Source organism: Chaetura pelagica, unplaced genomic scaffold (genome assembly GCF_000747805.2).
Source record: "Chaetura pelagica isolate M959 unplaced genomic scaffold, ChaPel_1.0 scaffold436, whole genome shotgun sequence".
Taxonomy (NCBI): Eukaryota; Metazoa; Chordata; class Aves; order Apodiformes; family Apodidae; genus Chaetura; species Chaetura pelagica.
In genome coordinates this window covers 3,500,839-3,522,919 of record NW_009953651.1, presented here as the reverse complement: position 1 = coordinate 3,522,919, position 22,081 = coordinate 3,500,839, and the positions used below count along the sequence as shown (strand labels likewise).

The following is a 22,081-nucleotide window of genomic DNA, read 5'->3' as shown; positions in this document are numbered from 1 at the left end:
TCAGCTGCCCAGAGCCACCAGCCTTCCACATCCAGCCACCCACTGCCCTGGCCAGTGAGATGGGGGCTGCAGGTGGCCCAGCCAGGCCAGCAACCAGCAGCAGCAGGGTGTCGGACCCCAGGAGGCAGGCACGGCTGGCTGGGGAGAGCTCCCTCCCTAAGGCCCCTCCACCTGTTGCCCAGCCCCTTGCAGCCCCATCAGCTGCTGCTGCCCAGCCCAGCAAGGTCCCATCTGCAGCACCAGCTCAGCACAGAGCAGCCCCCCAGGCTGCCCCCACCCAGCCTCTGGAGGAGCCCTCAGGTGTAGCCCCTACCCAGCTCCCAAAGACTCCCCCAGCTGCCATCTGTTGCCCTGCAGAGGTGTCCCCTGCTGCTGGCCCTGCTGGGGAGTCCCCTGGTACCCACCTCGTTGAGAAGGCTTCAAGGCCAAGCAAGGAGGCAGAGGAGAAAGCCCCGCTGGAGCCTAGGGTAGCTGTTGGGCCAGAGCTACCCACCCAGAAATCCATCTCCCAGGCTGTGCCACCACCACCAAAAGCGGGCCGAGAGAGCAGCCTGTCCACCAAGGCACCTGTCACGCGGTTATGGAGGCACCAGCCGCTCCGCAGCCCAGCGCAGCCCAGCAACAGCAGCAAGGACATCGTGCAAGCCTTCATCAGTGAGATCGGTGAGCAGGCGGGCTGTGGGGCACTGGGTGGGCATCACCAGCTGGGGAGGCTGTGGTGCTGCTGGTGGCTGTGGGTAGTGGGACTGGTTCCTGGCACTTCTGTGGACAAGGGTGGCAAACCTGCAGGCTTGCAGTCGCTTCCCAGCACTCTGCCAGATGTTGCCTCCACAGGGTGGTCTGAGCTGGCTGTGCCCAAACTGGTCCTCTTGGAGCTGCAGAGCTGGGTGCTCCTGTCTTCACTGTGGGAGACTGCTCAGCACTCAGCCCATCAGCCAAGGAGGCTGATGCAGAGGGGGGATGGGACTGGGCTGCATCCCTATGGTGCTGTGGGGATTTTGGCTGACCTGACTTGCTATGCTCTCTCCCCGGTCCAGGGATCGAAGCCACTGACCTGTCCAGCCTGCTGGAGCAGTTTGAGAAGTCTGAAGGTGCGGTTGCAGTGTGCAGGGCCATCCCCACAGGGCTCCCTTCATGCTACATTGGCCTCCTTGGGCTGCCCATTCTCCCTGCAGTGGGGTGGGAGTGGGGGAGCTGGGATGCTGCTGCCTACAGGCTGGTGTTACCCTGACCGAGTGTCTTGTCTTGGGGGTTTCTCTGCCTCCATCTCTTTCCTGGCCTGTGAAAGTGTTTTCAGGGGTCCCTGGGGTAGCAAAGGGGTTGGTGAAGAGCCTGGGAAAGAGAGGGAACTTCCAGCAGCTTTCTTCAAGCTCTTGAGCATCATGAAACCTCTCTCTGGGGTGCTCTGTGTCTGTCCCGATTTGCAAGGTCTGTCCCCTGCCCCTCCAGCCCCAGTCTTTCCTCACCTCACCCACTTACTCTCATTTCAGGCAAGAAGGAGGAGGCTCCTGTGCAGCCCCCTGAGGAAAAACGGCCTGTGGTGAGCTCTGGGTGAGTACTGAGACCTCCACAGCCAGTGGCCCACCATGGAGCCTGGCAAAAGTCTGAGACCTGCCTTCTCTGGGCCCATGGGTGAGCTCTCTGTTCTAGCAGGGTCCAGACTGTGCCAGGAGTTTCATCGACAGGCCCCTCATTGGACTGGGGGCCAGAGTTGGCACCGAGAAGGGAAAATTAGGGGAAGCAGTGAAGGGCATGATCTGGCATTGCAAGCTCCATCCTTGCAGCTCTCCCAGATCTCTCTTCCCCCTCTGGGCTGGGGGGCAGCTTGGGCAGGTGCCCCAGGAGTGGGTACTGGGCTTTGGCTGCTGTGTTTGACAAAGCTCCTTTCCCCTTCTCAGGCCTGAGACCCAGCAGGACAGGAAGCCTCTGGACAGCCTGCAGGCCTCTGAGCTGGCCAATGTGGCAGGTAATGCCTGTGTCTGGGCAGCAACTGTCATGGAACTGGGGGAGACTCCAGGGCTTGAGGGAAGGTGTACAGGGAGGAGAGCCCTGGCTGGGTGGGTTGCAGTGAGGGGCTGCTCTTGAAAGACCTCTGGTGCTCCCACAGGCCTCACCCCCCCAGCGACGCCCCCCCACCAGCTCTGGAAGCCATTGCCTGCTGTCTTGCTGCTGGCCCAGGCCAAGTCACCCGGGTCTGTGACCCCAGAAGGGCCCCAGAAGACGACCAAGCTGATGAAAGCCAAGCTGCTGCCTGCAAGCAAGCTCCAGGGAAAGGGCCTGGCATCAGCCCCTGTGGTCTCAGCCCCCAGCCATGTCTGCTCTGGAGACCATGACTACTGCATCCCAGGTGTGGCACAACCGGAGAGCAATGGCAGCCCCAGCACACAGCCCCTCACCGAGGGCGGCTCCCGCTGGAATGTCAAACACCACCGGGACATCACTATCAAACCCATCTCCTCCTTAACCAAACGGACGCTGGAGCAGCCTGAGCCCACCCTGCAAGCCCCCACCACCACCGTGGGGCCCAGCCAAGAGCCCCTGGCTTCAGCTTGCGTAGCCCCCCTGGATTATCGGACTAGTGTCCCCAGCAAGTCCGCTGCTGACTGCAGCAGCCCCCCCACCTCGGTGCTCCTGTCTCCAGCTGCATCTCCCTGCCGGGACAAGGAGATGCAGACCCCCAGCACCCAGCCCAGCAGTGCTGCTGCCAAGAGGTCCCTGCGCTGCTATCGGAGACCTCAGGACTCACCCAGCCCCTCTGCCAGCAGCTGGAGGGCTGGCCGGAGTCGTGCCAGCCGCTCTTTCAGCTCCAGTTCAGATGGAGCTAGTGAGTCCTCATCTTCATCCTCATCCTCCCGATCCCGGTCCCGGTCATTCTCCCCACCACCCAAGCGGTGGCGAAGGTGAGTGTTGGATCATCTCTCTGCTTGCTCTGTGGGTCATTGTCTGGTGGCCAGTCTTTTGGGAGGGTGGCCAGGCAGGTTTTTATGGATCTATTTGATGTTTGTATTTGATCTTTTTGTCTTTGGCATCCTTCTGAAGAGGTGCCTGGCTCACACAAACTGAGGGAACTGCTGTGATAGCCTGTCAGTGGATGTCTTGCAGAATCCCATGTCTGGACAGGTGTGCCTGCAAAGCCACCATTGAACAAGGCTTCCGTTCCTCTTCAAACACCATTGTACAAGTCCTTGGCTGCACCTTGGCTTTTGGATGCTCTTTCTGACTGCTGGTGCAGCCCAAGATGTAGGAATAAGAAGAAGCCACAGTGGAGCCCTTGAGGGAGCTGCTGGAGGCAAGCAGAGGAAAACCTGTCTGGCTTGGCTGCCTCAGGGATTCCCTGTGCTCCTCATGGAGGTGGCTGCGTAGGAAAGTGGGGCAGCTTGGTCTCTGTGGGATGTCTTTCTTTTGGAGTTGTGCACCTGTGCCAAGTGTAGCCTGTCTCAGCTGGGGTGGGAGGCACTGGAGCTGACAAGGGATCCCTCATCCACCCTTCCCTGGGTGTTCAGCCAATTCTGGAGACATCCCAGGCCACCAGGCATGACGGACTTGTCCAATAAAGGCTGCTCCATCGGTGGCCCATAAGGGTGGAGGCTGGAGCTGGAATGGACACATAGTGCCATATTCCAGGGATGTGCAGCTCAGGGACTTGCCCTGTCTGGCTTGGCTTTCAGCAAGTGCAGCTAGCCCTGTGCTGGGAAACGTCTCCAAAGACTGTGCCATCCTGACCTGCTGTCCTTCTGGAGAATATGTGGCAGTGTCAGGCAGCAGATCCTGCTTTGGGACCTATGGTGCAGACCACCTGTGGGCAGCATGTTTAGAGAGGGACCCTGCTGCTGGCTGGAGGCAGCACAGCTTGATCCCAGAGGCCTTTCAGTCCAGCTGCCCTTAAGCTTTGCCAGACCCTGCCAGAGAAGCTCTTGTGGGCAGGAGGATGTTGGCACAGAAAAGCCCAGCCCTGTCCCAGGACATGCCACAGCGCTCGGTGTGTTTGGAGGCATGTTTGGTCTCTGTTCACAGGGCTGTTGAGTACATGGCAGATGTGATGGCTCCAGTGTCATCCTGTGCACAATGTGGGGCTCAGCACAGCAGCCCCAGCCCCATGACTATGTCTTGTTCTTCAGAGGCTGTGTCTGGTGTGAGCCTGCTCCTGTTTTGCTGCAGTGTTTGGAGCCACGTGGAGCAACATCTCTGTAGTGTCATTACTGCCAAGCAAACTCAGGCAGAGGTTTCCATAGCCCAGCTCACCCTGGGGATGGGTCCTGTCCAAGTGGAATTCTGGGTCCTTTGGGGAAGGTGGAGGTTTTTTCTTCTCTGGAGCCTTGCAATGCTGGTTATGAGGAGGGCTGGGCACTGAGCTATGTCTCTCCATTCTCCAGGTACCGCTCAAGATGTTCCCGCAGCTCCTCCGCCCACTCCAGCTGTGGATCATGTGGCAGGTCCCGGGACAGGTCTTCATCCTCATCATCAGCATCCTCCTACTCATCCAGGTCCACATCCTGCAGCCAGTCCCGATCCCGCTCCCCCTCACCCTGCAGGAGAAGTAACAGGCGGAGAAGGTGAGTATGGCCACCCTGCAGGGATGTGAGCTCCTCTGGACCTGGGCTCCTAGGTCCCAGACAGGGGTGGATCTACTCTTTCAGTATCTCCCTTGTATCTGGGATCACTCTCTCCTGGCACACCCCATGACCCTGTAGGTTATGTGTCCGGTTTCTGCCCCAACAGATACAGTTACGATGCGCAGGACCACTACCAAAGGCAGAGGATCCTCCAGAAGGAACGTGCAATAGTGAGTGCTGGAGAGCTGGGAAGCTGGGGCTGGAGATTTGGGGCTCTGCAGCTTCTCCATTGCTTCAGGAAGCCTGGCAGGCAGCATTACTGGGAGGCTCTGGGCTGGGCATGGTGTGATGGATGGATGGTGATGCCTGGAGAGAGCTTTGTACTAGAGGTCTTGCTCACCAGGGGGGCTTGGAGGTGCCGAGTCCCCCCATTCCCCATCTCATGGATGGTTCATCCATGCCCACAGGAGGAGCGGCGAGTTGTGTTCATTGGCAAGATCCCCAGCAGGATGACACGGTCGGAGCTGCGGCACCGCTTCTCTGTGTTCGGAGACATCGAGGAGTGCACCCTGCACTTCCGCTCGGAGGGGTAAGAGCTGCAGGGGCACGAGGCAGCCTCTTCCCAGGGGTAGCTCCGCTTTTCCCATTCCTCCTGGGGACAGTGCAGACCAAGGGAAGGACAAGCACTGTATTGCTGCTGATCTCCGTCCTTCTTCGCCTTCTCTGGTTCCAGGGACAACTATGGCTTTGTCACCTACCGCTACGCTGAGGAAGCCTTTGCTGCCATCGAGAGCGGACACAAGCTGCGGCGCCCGGACGAGCAGCCCTTCGACCTGTGCTTTGGCGGCCGCCGGCAGTTCTGCAGGAGGAACTACGCCGACTTGGGTGAGTTGTGCAGCCCCCAAGCTGGGGGTGGGGGGAAGTGCAACCTTGATCCACTCTCCTTCCCAGAGGTGAAGGGGTCTCCATCCTTGGGGTCAGTCAGGCTTGGCTGGGCAGGGCCACTTCCAGGGATAGTCTTGCCCCGAGGGCAGGTTGGACAGGACCTCCTTGTGCCTCCAGCACTGTGCTAGAGGCCAGGTCCAGTCCAGTGATCCTCCATTTGGTACGTGAAATGAGATGGGAAGAAGTTGCTGCAGGGATGGCCAGAACTGTGCCGGTGACCCTATAGCTCAAGGCAGCCTCTCCTCCTGTCTTCCAGACTCAAACCGAGAAGATTTTGACCCAGCCCCTGTCAAAAGCAAGTTTGACTCCCTGGACTTCGACACGCTGCTGCGGCAGGCACAGCGCAGCCTGCGGAGGTAGCGGCAGGCGAGGCGGAGCGCCCGCCCCACTTTTATACTCAAAATACAAAAGAAAAAAGTATGGAGAGAGAGAGAGAGAGAGAGATGGGGTTTTTAAGAAAAAGAAAAAGGAAAAAAAGAAATTTGTTTTATAACCAGTATTTAAGGAGGACGGGTCAATTGCCTTCGACCAGAGGGGCCCAGGCGAGTGGCAGCCCCAGGCTTGCCCTGGCCGTGTAATAAATGTGGATGCCCAAACAGCAGCGCTGCCTTGTCTCCTCCTTCACAAGGGGTTGGGCTGTGCCTCCTCAGGGGCTTTGTGCTTCTATCTGGCTCCATGAAAGATAGCGCAGGTCGGGGAGTGGGTGCAGGAGTGGGGTCACTGAGCTACTCTGAGGGGTGTGTAGCAGCCCCCAAATCGCTGGCACGGGGTGAAAGCCCCTTTGAGGACAGGCAGTGCAAACCCTCTGACCGTTTCTCGGCTTCTGCTGGACAGAGGACCTGGGGCCATCTGCACATCCCGTGGTGGCCACGGAGGGGCAGTGCAAGATCCTCCACTGCTGCTCCCTGCTGCGGGCGGGGGGGGGCTTTGGGCCCGGCCAAGAACACAGGGAGGGGTCTCCCTGCTCTGGGGGAAGCGTGTGCAGCCGCGGCTTCTGCCTGTCCCCTTTGAGCCTGCTGGTTGGTTTTGCTTCAGCTCACCGGGAGAGGTACCTCTAACATACTATCTCTGGGTGTCCCCCAGGGAGAGGTGTTGGTGTGACTGCAGAGAGGTCACAGGCATCCGCAGCAGGCAGAGCGCAGCGAGATGGTGCTTGGCAGAGGAATGACGTTCAGTGATGGGGAGGGGATGCAGGCCCTACCATCTGCAGGGGCTTGTGGCGGAGAATGGTGTTCCCAGGCAGTGCCCAAGCACTGAGCCAGCAGTACCAGTGCCCTGCACCCTGCCCCTGTGCCAGCAGCCAGAGAAATTCCCCACTGAAGGCTATTCCTGGACTGGAATGTTCTCTGGGCTGGAACAATCGCAGGGGTCCTCAGCATTGTAGTGAGGCTGAACTAGCAGTGCTGGCTGGAAACCCCAAGATGGTGTCGAGCACCCCAGCTTTGGGACTGCAACAGGCTCAGATAGGGTGTGGTGGTGCCTGTTTGGGCCTTCTTTCAGCATGTGCTGGGGTGGGGAATCCTGCAGCCACCCAGCTGGGGGTTCCCCCTGCTGGGGGGGAGGGGTGTGCAGCCGCGGCTTCTGCCTGTCCCCTTTGAGCCTGCTGGTTGGTTTTGCTTCAGCTCACCGGGAGAGGTACCTCTAACATACTATCTCTGGGTGTCCCCCAGGGAGAGGTGTTGGTGTGACTGCAGAGAGGTCACAGGCATCCGCAGCAGGCAGAGCGCAGCGAGATGGTGCTTGGCAGAGGAATGACGTTCAGTGATGGGGAGGGGATGCAGGCCCTACCATCTGCAGGGGCTTGTGGCGGAGAATGGTGTCCCCAGGCAGTGCCCAAGCACTGAGCCAGCAGTACCAGTGCCCTGCACCCTGCCCCTGTGCCAGCAGCCAGAGAAATTCCCCACTGAAGGCTATTCCTGGACTGGAATGTTCTCTGGGCTGGAACAATCGCAGGGGTCCTCAGCATTGTAGTGAGGCTGAACTAGCAGTGCTGGCTGGAAACCCCAAGATGGTGTCGAGCACCCCAGCTTTGGGACTGCAACAGGCTCAGATAGGGTGTGGTGGTGCCTGTTTGGGCCTTCTTTCAGCATGTGCTGGGGTGGGGAATCCTGCAGCCACCCAGCTGGGCACTGTAGAGCTGGGGGAGCATGGAGGGAAGGGGTGGGCAGAGGCTGGATCCTCACAGGGCCTAGGGTTGGAGGGGGCTGTTCAAAGTCCTCTCCAGACCCCTTGCTTGATGGAGACCCAGGTATGTGGGTGCGGTGAGGCTGCCAGCGGGCTGAGCCCCAGGGGTGAGCTCCCATCCTTTCCTCTCCTGCCTGGCCCTGGACTTTGCACAAGGGAGGGTCCAAGGAGGTGGCTGCAGGCAAAGGTGTGAGTGGGATGTGGTGGGGGGTAGGTGGGCAGGGGGCTGTTAATCAGTATTGCAGCTCTTCCCAGGGATATGGGCTGCGCAGGAGGGTATGAAAGCTGGTGCCCAGCAGCAATATGGGGAGAGGATGCAAGTGACCCTTTCTGGATCTCCTTTTGCTGCTGCACACATGCAGCCCCTCTCCAGCCCAGGGCAGCTGGGCTGATCACTGTGCTGACAAGCATCTCCCTGTTCTCTGAGCTGCCACAGCAAGAGTGTTTCAAGGAAGAGTGCCTGTTCAACCAGCTGCAAAAACACCTGCAAGCTGTAGACTGATTCAGGTCTGAAGAAGGACTTGTGAGCCCAAAGGCTGGGTTCTGGACTTTGCACAAGGGAGGGTCCAAGGAGGTGGCTGCAGGCAAAGGTGTGAGTGGGATGTGGTGGGGGGTAGGTGGGCAGGGGGCTGTTAATCAGTATTGCAGCTCTTCCCAGGGATATGGGCTGCGCAGGAGGGTATGAAAGCTGGTGCCCAGCAGCAATATGGGGAGAGGATGCAAGTGACCCTTTCTGGATCTCCTTTTGCTGCTGCACACATGCAGCCCCTCTCCAGCCCAGGGCAGCTGGGCTGATCACTGTGCTGACAAGCATCTCCCTGTTCTCTGAGCTGCCACAGCAAGAGTGTTTCAAGGAAGAGTGCCTGTTCAACCAGCTGCAAAAACACCTGCAAGCTGTAGACTGATTCAGGTCTGAAGAAGGACTTGTGAGCCCAAAGGCTGGGTTGCCTTCTCCAACTGCTTTAGCTAGTCTCAAAGTTTCTTCACAGCCTTTCCTTCTGCTGCAGCTGTGGACGCAGGTGGGAGCTGGGAATGTCACAGGAAAGCTGAAGGTGGGTGTGGAAGACATCCCCTGGCAGAACAACCCCTGGGACCCCCAGGGATGTGCTACACCATGGACCTGAGGTGTGTGCATTTGGGCAGCACTGTGAGCATGGTGTCACCCCAAATATGTGTGCTGTTTACTACAGCACCAGCGTAGCTGTGTCCTTGTGTTCCTGGGGCTGGGCTGCACATGATCCCCTCTCCTTGTTCCTGTGGGTGAGGGAAGGCACAGAGTGTGAAAGCGTTTGTGTTGCCAAAGAATTAACACCCTGCTGTTGTGCCCTGTAAATCTTTCAAGTGTTAGAGGCTGACTTTATTCCCCTACATTACAGTTTAATGGTTTCCGTTAGCAATAACCTGGCCCTGTGTTCTGGGGTTATTGATTTAAGGTCTGCTGTGGAGGGTGTGAGAGTTGCAGAAAGGTGTTTTCCTGCCGCCCAGCCGGCGGCAAAGGCGCCGTTGCAAAGTGGAAGCAGGAGAGTGGGAAGCAATGCACAGCTAGCTCTGGAAATGTGGTGGGAGCTGTCTGGAGAGGATCAGGGGACAGCGGTGAGGAGCAGCATTTCGAGCACGTTTCTCACTCAGACCTGCAGCTGCAGAGGTGAGTCCTGGCAGGACAGCCTGGATGAGCTCTAACACAGGTGGGATGTGCCTGTCTTTGGCTCTTGATGGAGTTGTTGCCTGTGTTACTGGCCTCTGTCTTGACAGATGGCAGCTCTGCGTGCCTCCCCCATGCTAGCTGGATCAGCCTGTTGCACTGCAGACAGCCCCTTTTAGGAGTACCTTCCTTCTCCCTTCCTCTCCACATTCTCTCTTGCATCAGTATGTCCTGAACACAATCTGCAAGCTAGAAAGGAGCTAAAAGGGTATCCAGAGTGGTCCTTCATCATGGGTAAAACTTGGAAGATGAGGGGCCTGTGCCTGGGTCTGGAGTAGCTGTGATCTTGGTGACATGGCATAACATTCTCACTAGAGCAAGGGGAATTGCAGTAATTGGTGACCTGATGGGACTTGGGGTTGGTGTTGGTCTCAGGGACCACAAGTGCTTCAGCTGAGTTGTTGCACATACACAGGGATAATTTTTTTTCTCTTTGCAAAAGATTGCTTGGACACCATGTGCAACAAGGCATAGAGCTAGCAGAAAAGTCACATGGCAGCACCTTCTACACTTCAGATTCAACATAATATGTTTGACATGCTCAACCTGAAAGCTGACAGGGACAGCCACGGGGAGAGGTGCCAGGCACTAACCTGCCTCTACAATGCTCCTTGCTCTTTGCACATATCCCCCTCCTTGGGACCACCAGCCCTTGAGATTCAGGCTGGGTCAGCTCAGAGATTCTGACCCAAAGGAGAGGCTGTTGCTGTGTCATGGCCTGGGCCTCCTGCACTGGAAGCCTCACAGGGGTACCCAGCTTAGGGTACCTGCAGAGAGAGACCACGGGAGTTTGGTGCTGGGATCACTGGAAATCCTGGATCAGAGGAGTCCCTGACAGCTGAGACAGATGCTTGTGCCTCTACATCACGGAGAGCCTGCAGGTTTGGGGCTCCCACACTCTGCTCTTTTACACATCCATTGTCCCAAATCCCTGCCTGCCTGCAAGCAAGCCCTGGAGGCCAGCCAGCAGTTGTGCGTGCTTTAAATCTGTGCTTGTACAGCTGAGAGCCTGGGTTAATTCCCATGTTCCCTCTTACAGCTGCTTTTGCAGTCATCCTGTGCACTTGTGTTCACATCGGAACTGTCCTCCAGGGTCACCTTGTAGTCAAGTGTCCTGTAGTTGTGAGTAAAGATGCAGTGAATGTTCTGTGGTTGCCTCTTCAACCAGGCACTTGCTCCATTCACCACACCAACCAGGCATTGCAAATGTTCCTTGAATCCTCTCAGCAAAAAAGCTGCAGCTATAATATGCCACAGGAAGCAAGCAAAGTGATTAAGGGACCATCAGGTCTGCAGCCTGACGAGGGCAGAGAATTTGTGAAAAAAATTACATAGGATCTAGAGAATAGACGTGAACTTGGAGAAGCACAAAAAAATAAAATACCCCAAAATCCCCAAACCACACAAAAAATGCAATCACAATTCTTCTACTAGTCCAGGAAAATTCCCTCCTGACCCTAATCTGGCAATAGCATTAAGCCTAATGTGTGAGCAGACCTCTGGGACTGTAATGCTGGGAGCACCATGAAGTGCAAAGCTCATCGTTAGTGCTCCGTAAGAAGAAAAACCTTTAGAAGTGAAATAAGGGGGGAAATTTTTTATTCCTCATCTTCACAGTGACCAGCAGAAACCTGGAAGCCTGGGTTTGAAGCAGCACCTTCTCCAAGCAAACTTAGCTCTGCTGACTCTTTGGCCAGCCAGGAGCTGTGTCTCAGGCTGAACTGCTCATCTCCAGAGCATCTCTATTTAGAAGGTTATGGAGAGAGTTTGATAAAACTGTAATTTAAATTGATCTGGGTTTCTCTGTTCCATTACCCTTCTTGGAATGGTGGTCTAGAACTTCACACCTGGTAGTGTTAGAAACTCTCCAATTCACCATCTAAACTTATACATTACTTTGTGCCACTGTTGTATGCCTTAAAGATTTTCTAAAGATTTTCTTAACATTTTCTTATTTACAATTTTCCTTCAGTGGTTCTTGAGAAATATATTTGTTTCCTCTCGGTCTCTGTCTGACCAGAACAAGCCAAACTCTTCTAGCAGATCTTCATCATCTGGTGCTTGTTTGTCTCAGTATCCAAATATTTTTTCTCTGTGCAGTGGTGATTTATCCCTCCTGGATGCAGAGCCACAAGGAATTCTGGAAGAAGCCTTGCAATGCCTTGTGTAACAGCAATAATGTTTCTGTCTCTGCTAAAAATAACTAGTCTGATGCATCCCAGCATCATGCCATTCCTTTTTCACAGCCGCTTCACGCTGCTGCGTCACACTCATCCTTCAGTGCAGTAAGGTCTTTTTATTCCTTCAGTGCTTCCATTTCATCAGTTTATAGCAAATGTCCTTCCTGGTGGTCCTCAAGTGTTTCAGTTTGCACTTTCTGCTATTACTTTCCCCATCCTTTGACCAAGCTCAAGGTCCTCTTTTTCTTCCTCTATGAGGAACTACTTCCCTCAGCTTTTACAATCCCTCCCAACCCTGTGCTGCCTCTGCATTTTGAGACCTTGCACTTGGCTCTTCTGAAATCGCCAATGGATTTTCTAACATGAATTTTATTCCCAAGATACATGGTAAATATCCTTCCCACAGCCTGGTCATGCTTGTTTTCGATGCATCTTGGGCAGTCTCTCCTGTATCTCCTTACCAACCTTGGGATTCATCTTCACCTTCAGCAGCTGTTCCTCCTGGTTCATAGTGCATCATCTTTAACTCTGAACTGAGCACCTCAATCTAAGAAACGGGCAGCCTCATCTAAGTATAATTTCTATCACCCTCTTCCTGTTTCATTAAGTATCTTATCACTCCCTGTGTTCCCCTAATCACCTTTATTGAAACAGAGTAAATACCACTTTTGGGTTTTGACCACAGCTGGCTCATGTCTCCTCTTCCTCCACCCCTCTCCTTGCAGGTTCTGCTTACACTGGGTGCCTGCAGCTCTCTTGCCTGACTGACAGAGTAACCTCAACACTCACTAAAACCACATCTGGAATAATGTTGTTTTACATTACAATGAATTGATAAGGAAATTTGCTTTCTGTCTTGTCAGAGGATACCTGAGCCCAGCTGTTCTGATGCTGTTTATGGCCTGGCATTCACTGGGAAATTGAAGACTCCTATAATTGTGCAATTTCTGCTCTTTATTCCTCTTGTAGCCCTAGAGGCAGCACAGTTTCTACTCAAGTCTGTGTCTGCTGCATCTTTAGCCAATCTCTGAGAATACCTGTGCAGGGCCCTTTTTTACCACCCTTTCTTACACCTCCTCAAGATATATCTTACCCATGTCATCCCCTTTTGTGTCCTTACATTAACCTGCTTTGCTCACAGTGCTTCACAACTTTCTGCTCCCCTCCTGCCACCCGGGTGCTCTGAGCCAGTTTCCCCATGTGCTTACCTCTGTGGCCTTGTGCCAGGCATCCCACTGAGCATCCCAGCACGTGCTGGGGTGCACCATCCTCTGGCTCATTATATTGCCAGTTTGTCAAAATTCTGCCTTGCCTGATGTGACCACAGCAAATAGCAGAACTTAAGGAGAAGGCTACAAAATCAGCTGCTACAGGCTGTTGCAAAATGTTAGAGGAACTTGTACCAGGAATGTATGAGGGAGATAAAGGACATGATGTTGCTGGTTAGGTGACAACTGAAAATGGGTTTAACACCTCAAGGGAGACCCACAAGTCCATGTGAAAAAACCAAAAAAGGTAAATTGAATGTATCTAGAAGGCTTAATCAATGGGTGACTTACTAGGTTGTGAAACTGTGTATGATATCAATATTGTGACAAGCTCCCAGGTGAACTGGTGAGTACTGGAAGCTGCATCCTTAAATTGTTTATTTTTAGAGGTAGGATGTATGCAGGGAAACAGAAGAAAATACACTTTCTCTGTTACCTAGAGACAGTTGGAACTTGCCCCTAAATAAAGAAGCTCTTCTTCAAGTACCTGAGGGCAAAGGGATTCCCATATACCACTTGTTCACTGGATCGATGCTACACAGGCTTAGAAAGCAGGAAGTGAACAGCTCTAGCCATGCAGACCAAGAGTGGGCATACCTGACAGTGTGACTCAAATGGCTTGATAAGGCTAACAAGCAAGATGTCTGTGGTCCATCAAAGGTCTTGTGAGGTGCACGCAGGACATTTATGATGCTGTGCAATGAAGATGTGCAGACTGGGCAATGTCTGTGAATCAGAACTTCCAAGACCTCGGGTTACCCTTACCATGTAGGCAAAATACTGATGGTTAAATAAAAGGCTACACATTAAGGGTATAACAGAAGATTATAACCTTTGAGGACATGCATGGTACAACTCCTAAGAAAGTAGTTCAGACTATTCTTTGGCTTCTACAGGCTTTGAAGCTTGACTACTGGACAGCTGAACCTCACTTCAGTCCCTCTTCACCAATGGAGAAGACTGCTCTCTACAATCTTGTGCGAGTGAAGAGTCCTGCATGATGTATAGTCATGAGTTGTAGCTGCCACTGAAGGAAAATGAATAAGTCAGAGTTCTCCAGATGCTGGTGGAGGCGGACTCCAGGGAATGTAATGCTATTAATGGCCTGGATAAAAGGAATAGGTCAGAGCAGGACATTGTCTCTGGAGTGTCAATAGCAACCAGCGAAAGAGGTGACAGCAGCCAACACCACTTACTGCTATGGACAGCTGCTCTCCTAATCCCCATCTCTATCAACATCTCTAAACATCATCATATGAGAGCAAGGTTGGTGAAGCAGTAACCCCCCTCTTGAACCACAAACTGGGGTTAGTTTTGTCTTTCTTGCCTCTGTCTCGTGGTGCTTTGACTAGTGGCTAATTCCTCAGACTCTGCTGCTTCCCTTTGACTATTCACTTTGGAGTAATCTGTTAACAAAATATCTGTAAGTTAACAGGGACTGACATCCAGTATGAAACCGCCAGTCACCACTTGATTATTTCAGCAGTATTTTCTTCATCCTGCTGGAAAAACACATAATGAAGTGGGGCAATTACAAGGCTGAGTACAAACTTCAGTAGAAATTATACACATACACACTCCTGCTAAACTGCAGCTGCCTGGGAAGCAGTGCAGGATACTCAATACCAAGCAAAACACATTTGGATGTGCACAACTGTGTGCAGTGGCAGTAGCCTCTGGTCAAAGTCACTTTTTCTTGGCTGTCCTCTTAAAGCTTGCTGCTGGACACTTGAATCCCTGTAGGCTTTCACCTACTGTGTAAAACGTGCTTTTATTAGTAACCTTCATGGTTTTAGCAAGCTGCTGTTCACAAACTATTTGGGCTTGCCTAAATGTGAGTGTGTTGGATTGGGTTTTTTTTGGTTTTGTTTCTATTTCACTTGGCAGAATTTGTGATTTTCTCTATTTCTTCTTTGGCCATAACTTATACTTTCTGAGGGATGTGTTTGTACTTCTAAATGTCTTCTTTGCTCAGTTGTTTAACTGTGCCATGCTTGGACATATTATTTTTGTTAGCACATTTTGAATTATAGCATATTTAAAGCTTTAAATACAGGGTCTCAAAGTCATTGCAAGCTTCTTGTCCTTTCATCAGCTACTTTAAAATTCTTCTTAATTACTCTCCTGAATTTTATACTTATTCCCTTTTGAAAAAAATGTGCTCATCTTCCTTTTAAGTTACGTTGCACTGGAGTAGTGTACTTTGTTGCTTCTTCCTCTCCTGCAGCAATATTGAATTTGAGCACAGCATGTTCATTATGACAAAGTGACTGTTCACTATTACATTTCAAACTCCCTCATATGTACTACTTGTGACTAAATCGAGAGTTCATCCTCCACTTGGATCTTCTGAGTAGTCATTCTAAGAACTATTCATTTATGAGGGCTAAAAATACAGTCTTTGCATCATTCTTTGACAAGGTACCTACCTGGACTGTATTGTGGTAATTAATATCTCCCATTATCATTATGTTTTCTCCCCTGACAACCTCTTAAAGTCCTCCAGCTGTTTTTCATTCCAGTATCCTAATCAGGTGGTCAATAGTATATGCTCAGTATTACTTAGACACATGTCAATACATAATGGTTCTCTGGTAGTCTGGTGCTTTTTCTTTTTGCCTTTTTTTTTTCTTTAAATATATTTTTCTTTTATTTTTTTTCCATTAATTTTGGGGTTTTTTATGTTGTTTTTTTTTTCTTTCTGAAACCTGGACAAATACTGTGCTAGTAGCCTGAATAATTTTCTATGACTTCACATCTCCAGCTCCTGCTTTGGCAATCATCTTCCTACTGAAATGAGACAAGATCTTACAATGACTTGAGTTTTTGGTTGTTCTTGCAGCTTTTTTAAAAAATAAAATTCACATGTTCAATGCCTCGCTCCAAGCTTTGCACCATAAAAATGTCTTCCTTTACCAGCTCCTTTCTCAATTTTGTGAATGCACATTCTGTGATTGAAAAGGAAACTTTTATCACCTTGAAGAAACACAGAAATATTTTCTAGATTCATGTGTTCCCATTGTCTTCTGCAAGAAGCATTTTATGGTCAAGTGGGTTAAGGTCTTGCTGTATACAAAGACATTCAGCTTTTCATACCCATACTGGAGTTCTTGTCAGGGTAGTGGTATGATAATAATTCCCTAATTTCCTCAATCTTTATTCAGAACTGGCACTACATGTGCCACTTTTCACTTCTGTTTACCAAGGCCAGCTTAAGCAGAAGGTTGTACACTGCATCAAATCATTCAGTGGTTTAATGCCTGAAAGGCTTTAAAGTTACTGGGCAAATTAATCATCTGTCACTGAGCCTCCAGCACCTCCCTCACATCTTCACACCAACTGCAAACATGTTTAACACTGAGTGTAGTTTTGAACATGGCTGAGAGTGTAGGACACCAACATCTGAAGCCATACTTGACTGCTGCCTCTATTGTTACAGTATTTCAGGGGCTCTTTCATGAGTAACTTGAAGTTCTCCAACTCTTTGTATCTTCTTTCTGAGGACACTGCAGCAGTCAGGTTGTGGTATGGAAAAGCTTGTAAGGTGCAACCGCCTGTTCCCCTTGCTTTTCTCCTGTTTCTGCAGCATTTATGGTTTTGGCCAAGCTCCTTAATGAACTGACACCCACAAGACCATGTTGTCTGCTTATCTCCCTGCTAAGAGATTTGGAACTATACAGATATTGCCACCATACTTGCAAATTTTACTGAATCAGACCTAAGCTGATTAAGTTCCTGCCAATTTCCTGACCGTGAGCAGTGACACTGACAAAGGGTATCTGACCCTCTTTCCTTAAGTGGGGGAAAAGCAGAACCCAGTGGCTAACTGTTCCTTTAGCAGCAAAATGGCTCATCCATCTCTCACACGTATGACCAGCTGTGCCGCCTTGTGCAGATGTGTGTATTGTGCAGAAGAGAAGTGCTTGGTATGTGCAAGGGACAGTGGCACTGGAGCAAAGCACACAGAAAATAACAGTCTCCCTTCCTCTGCGTCATGGTGGGAGCCAGACACAGCTTCAGCAACAGCAGAAGGAAAAGGTATCTTGCAATCTCATGCTTTGCTCTGCCAAGGGCAATTGCAAAACCTTGTGGACTCATCCAGGGTGGGAAAATACTCAGTGTTGTATTAATCAGCAGCTCTCCTATTGAGGGTTGTGTGTGTATTTATTTGGATTTGGAGGGCATCTGTGTGTCAATGAAGGGTTTTATCTATTAGTTCCTACAATATCCCTATTCTTGATATTTTTGTTTGTCTTTAAACCCATCCTGAGACTTTTGAAGGTATAGCATGGTATACATTTAGCCTCTGATAAAGACAAAACAGCTATCTCAAGTCAAATTTGCTGCAGACAGCTTGGCTGTTTCAGCTCTATCCTGGTTTTAGGTGAATGTCTCCTATGCTCTCAAAATAATTGCAGGTTGACCTACTGCTCATCTTGCTGCATGCAAGCTTTTCTGTTTCTTTAACGGAGATAAACTCTCTGTTGTAAACCCCAGATTATTCCTGTCCACCTTCCAAATCTGTTGCTTTCTATTTACATTAATATTACAATTCCAGGCAACACATTGTTTTATGGTCTGAAATCTATCCTAAACATACTTAGTATCTCTCTTGTTTTTAGGCTGATAGTCTGTCCATCTCCAGTGAAGCTGCTCTTGCACACCCTCTGAAAAAGGGATCTGACTACTGCCCTCTTCATCCATCCTGCATGCACTCTATGGTGCTTTACAGACCACTGCCACGCAGTGTAGATCCCAATTTTTCCTTTCCCACTGTCTGTGGATCATGGTGTGCATCACTCTGTGCTGTCCTCAGCTTGACTGCCTCTCATCTGCTTTCTCATCTCTTGCAGGATTTTGGAGGTGCAGTTACATCTATAGTGTCAAAATATGGCACATGAGCTTTGCTTGGATTGAGTGATTTTTGGGAGTGACTTTTGCTGCACAGCAAATGCTGAATGCTTTGTCAAAGGTTTATTTTGTATCTCTTCCCAGTGACTTGGGTAGACTTTCCAAACTGCAGTGTTGTCTCCTTGGCCTGTCATCAGTAATGGTCTCCTCTATGATGTAACTTTCTTATTCTTAATTCCAGGCAAAAAAAAACCTCAACTGCTTTGTTAGGGTTTATTTCAGTGTTAGGATGTTCAGTTCACATTCGTGTGAGCTCCTCCCTGGAACAGATGTCGGACAAGCATTTGGTCTTTCCTTGCATTATATTACCTTTGTAATCCAAAGATTGCTGCAGGGAAGAATCCTGTCCTGGCGAGAAAACTGAGAATGTAATATCTCTCTCATTACTATAAATCATTTGGTAAAGGTAATATATTGGAATTAAGCCAGATACCTCAGAAGACAACATGTTTCTCTTTAACCTTCAGTGAGATCTCATTTGTTGCTCTACTCGATGCAATGTAGCTTCTTGCATTTGGTTCTGCTTGGCTGGGGCTCTCTAGAGTACTGGGTGGCTGCTGCTTCATTCAAAAGCTCACAATGTGTGGACAGAAGCAGAGTTTGTGTGATTCAGTAAATACAATTTGCTGATGACTGGCTGAGGATTACAAAACTGAATTTGTGCCTTTTTTGTCGCTTGGCTTTGTTCATACTTGGGTTTCAAATGCTGCTTGCCTATGTGGCACCCCACATTTATAGAATCACAGGATGTTTTGGGTTGAAAGGGACCTTAAAGATGATCTAGTTCCAACCCTGCATGGACAGGGATGCCTTCCACAAGACCCTGAAGTGTTCAAGACCAGGATGGACAGGGCTTTGAGCAACCTGGTCTTGTGGAACCAGATCAGCAATTTATAGTGTCCCCTTCTTCTATTTCCATGTGTTCAGACTGCAGGACCAGAGAGGTGAGCAGTTTATGGGCAGTGTGTGTGGGTGAATCAGGCTTCCACTCTATCCCATAAAGACCATCTGATTCAATGGGGCCATTTTTTATGCCTCCTACTTCCCTGCCTCTGGCATCTCTGGGGCTGTAACAATAAGGGGCATGGTGCAAGACTGGGTGAGAAGACAGGTTTCTGCTTTCTATGTCTATGTATTTTCTGTTCCTATAGCAAAATGGATGTTGGAGAGATTTGCCATGAAATCTGTCTTGAAAGTTTTACCTCTGAGATGCCAGGTCCTGCTTGGTGTTAAGTGAAATTGTCTGCAGCTCATTAACATCAAAGCCTTTCCTCCACTGGTCTGGGCAGCTCAGTAGTAACCAGCAGATGAACCAGAGAACAGCTATGCTCTCTACTAAGCTTTGCCTGCAAACAATTAACATCAAAGGGGAACCACTGTGAAAAGGGGAAAAACACTCCCACTGCATCAAGTCTCATGGCTGGGGGAGGCTGTAGCTCTGTCCCAGCTAGAGAGTTTGTGCTGAGATGTTTGTAGGAGTGAGTGGAGGAGTGGCTGTTGGGGCCTGCAGATGGTGTTGGCCAAGAAAATGGTGGATCCATTTTGCTTTGAAAAAAACCTGTCCAATGGTGTTGGTGGCAGCATGGTGCAGGCTTTGATGTATCAGACCTGGTCCAGCCTACTTCTGAGATCAAGTCTGATTTGCTGTTGCATTGGGATGCTGTGGATTGCTCACTTAGCTGTCGCTCTTCCTGGGTGTGCTGAGGCCAGCTTCACTGTTCTTTACACCCTTCTCCACTCCTCTGAACACGAAAAGTTTTAACTAGTGATTCCAGATGTTGCTGCCCTTTTTTCAAATGGGCCTCTCACTCTGTTTGCCCTTCCTCACAGGAGGCCTGTGGAATGAAAAGCTTTTTAGATTACAGGACCATTCCCTTCCTTTAGCTCTCAAGCACTTTCTCTTGCCTTATGTACTGGATCTTCTCTTCTGCTGGATCTCTTCTGCTTTTGACGGTGGGTAAGAAATACAAATTGTTGTTATCACACTAAGAGTCTTGATTAACCTTGGGGTGGGCAGCGGGATACGGAAATTAATTAATAATCATACTCACTTACTGACTCTTTTACCTCATACATGTCCCAGATGGAGATCAGAAGCTTTTTGGTAGGTGCTGCATCAGCACAGAATATAAAAGCAGGGCTATCTCCAAGAGTTTGCTGTCTAAACACCAGCTTAGGAACAGAGGACTGCAAAAAAGAGAACAACAAAACTGTAACTTTGTATTAGTAAGTGCTGGGGGGGGGTGTGTCAAGATTAGAGACAACAAAACCACAGCAAGATATGCTAGCCAGTGCACACTTCCTGCTAGCTCTGTTGTGGGAGCACTAACCTCCAGCCACAGGGCAGGTGATAGAGCTGCAGGGCACAGCCAAAAGAGTTAAAGCAACCAAGGCTCATGACTCAAAGGTGTAGAATGTGACTTTCAGGCAAGGTACTTTCTCAAGAGAGTGGGGGTGCTTTGTGGAAAAGCATATGTAATTCTCTTTGTGCTTGCTCAAGGAAAGCATGTTCGGAACCCATCAGGAGGTCCGAAGGACAGCTAATACCATCTGGGCAACAGTCAAACTGCCACAGAAGGAGGGTCTACAAAAGTTTATCTTGTCCACCCTAGGAAAAGGAAGGCCATGTGGAGGCTGTGTAAAGAATGGTGATAGGGGGAAGGCTGAGAAGAAAAAATGCTTAAAATAGCACATGGAACACTGGTGTGTTAGGAGTGAAGACACATAAAGTCCAATAGCTCATCACACTGAAAAAGATGTGGAAAGAACACCTGTAACTGGAGTGAGGTGCAGCTAAGGGGATCACTCCTGAGCAGAGTTAACTTTTCTGCTGTTTGTAGCAGAGAAATTATCCACAAGTCATGACTTTGTTCCTTCTTATCACCTCTAATGGCTTTCAAACCAGAACTAGGATTCCCTGATTTCTAAAGCTGGCTTCTCCACTCATGAAAACAAGCTACATATTGCCCTCTTCACAAGGAAGCTGCATCTTGAAACAGGTTTCTTGCCTCTTCCTACTCTGGCTCTCTCTGCTCTGGGACGTTCCACCTCCTACAGTGAGAAACCACTCTCTGACCCAATTAATAATCTGTACTTACGCTACCATTTGGCTTCAGGTAGCTTTGTCCCTTCCTTGAAATTTACACCCTTTCCCCACTGGAGCTTCCCTGGCACAGTGGCAGAGCACTCATACCTTGGTTTTACTTTCCTTTTGCTGGACTAGCCAAACTGAGCTGTCCTGGTCTCCTCTTGTAGGACAGGCTCATTCCTGTCCTGTGTGTACCGAGGGTCTGCTCCAATCTTCTTGGAGTTCCTTTTGAATAGGATGACCAACTTACTGCAGCCGTGACTGCCCCTGAAAAGCTTAAAAACTTTATAATATCCACAGGAAATATCTTACTGGCACATCCTACTCCCCCATATAGCCAGCCTGGACCTCTCTGGCTTTCAAACTGCCTGACCGTGTGAGGCTTGGCAAGGTGAGGTAATTGCTCCCGTGGTCAGGGTGGGGAAATAAAGGCCAGAAGTCCTGGGTTTTGGCTGTGGCCTTGCTGCAGGGTTTGGGCTACGACATTTCATCTTCCCAAGCTCATCCCCTGAGCTTCCAGAAAGCTGTTGCCAGTGCTGTCCTCCTTCACAGGCCACAGTCAGTGATCACCCCTTGTCCCTTGCCTGTCGAGGTGCTCGCTGCTTGCCATCAGAAGTGGTGTTGTTGCATCATCAAGCCCCTTACGGCTGGCGCTGCTCTTGTGGGGTGAGGCTGCAGGGTGACTGGTCACGGCTAGAACACAGGGGTGGCTTTGTCAGGGAGTCAGTGTCGGGAGGTCTTTTGGCCACCACAGCCAAGTGTCTTTCCTCTTCACCACGGCCACCGCTAAACCTGGTGTTTTTAACTACACGGTGGAGTGGACAAGATTTTAACTCTTCCTGACAGAAAACACTGTGGTCCCTGGGAGTGGGATGTCCCCTCAAGGGTGGGACGTTCCCCGATCAGGGGACAGCGGCCCTTTTGAGGTGGGATGTTCCCTCAGGGACAGTCATTCCAGGGTGGAATGTCTCTCCAGCAGACGATGACCCCTCACGGGTGGAAGGTCTCCTCAGGGGCTGACACAGACCCCGCAGGGGTGCAGCGCCCCATCGGGGGGGGGATGGCGACCCCCGGGGGGGGATGCTGACCCCCCAGGGGGGGTGGCCGCTGAGGACGCCGACCCCTCAGGGCTGCGACGCCCCCTGAGGCCCCGCTGCCCACCGGCAGGCGGCGCGCCCGGGGTGACACAGCGCCCCGCACCGGGGGGTGGGGAACGCGCCGGTGGCGCACGTGCGGGGGGATGATGGAGG

The 22,081-nt window shown here is 50.9% G+C and overlaps 1 protein-coding gene across 1 annotated transcript in view; it reads left to right on the top strand.

Annotated features, from left to right (window-relative positions):
- Window positions 1-6,096, top strand: part of PPRC1 (peroxisome proliferator-activated receptor gamma, coactivator-related 1) — a 9,408-nt gene extending 3,312 nt beyond the window's left edge. The window contains 10 exon segments of the mRNA XM_010000151.1: window positions 13-663; window positions 1,038-1,091; window positions 1,491-1,551; window positions 1,899-1,966; window positions 2,108-2,900; window positions 4,374-4,553; window positions 4,720-4,783; window positions 5,021-5,142; window positions 5,287-5,438; window positions 5,755-6,096. Of these exon segments, the coding sequence (XP_009998453.1) occupies window positions 13-663; window positions 1,038-1,091; window positions 1,491-1,551; window positions 1,899-1,966; window positions 2,108-2,900; window positions 4,374-4,553; window positions 4,720-4,783; window positions 5,021-5,142; window positions 5,287-5,438; window positions 5,755-5,858 (2,249 nt within the window). The 3' untranslated portion in view covers window positions 5,859-6,096.
- The last annotated feature ends 15,985 nt before the right edge of the window (window positions 6,097-22,081 follow it).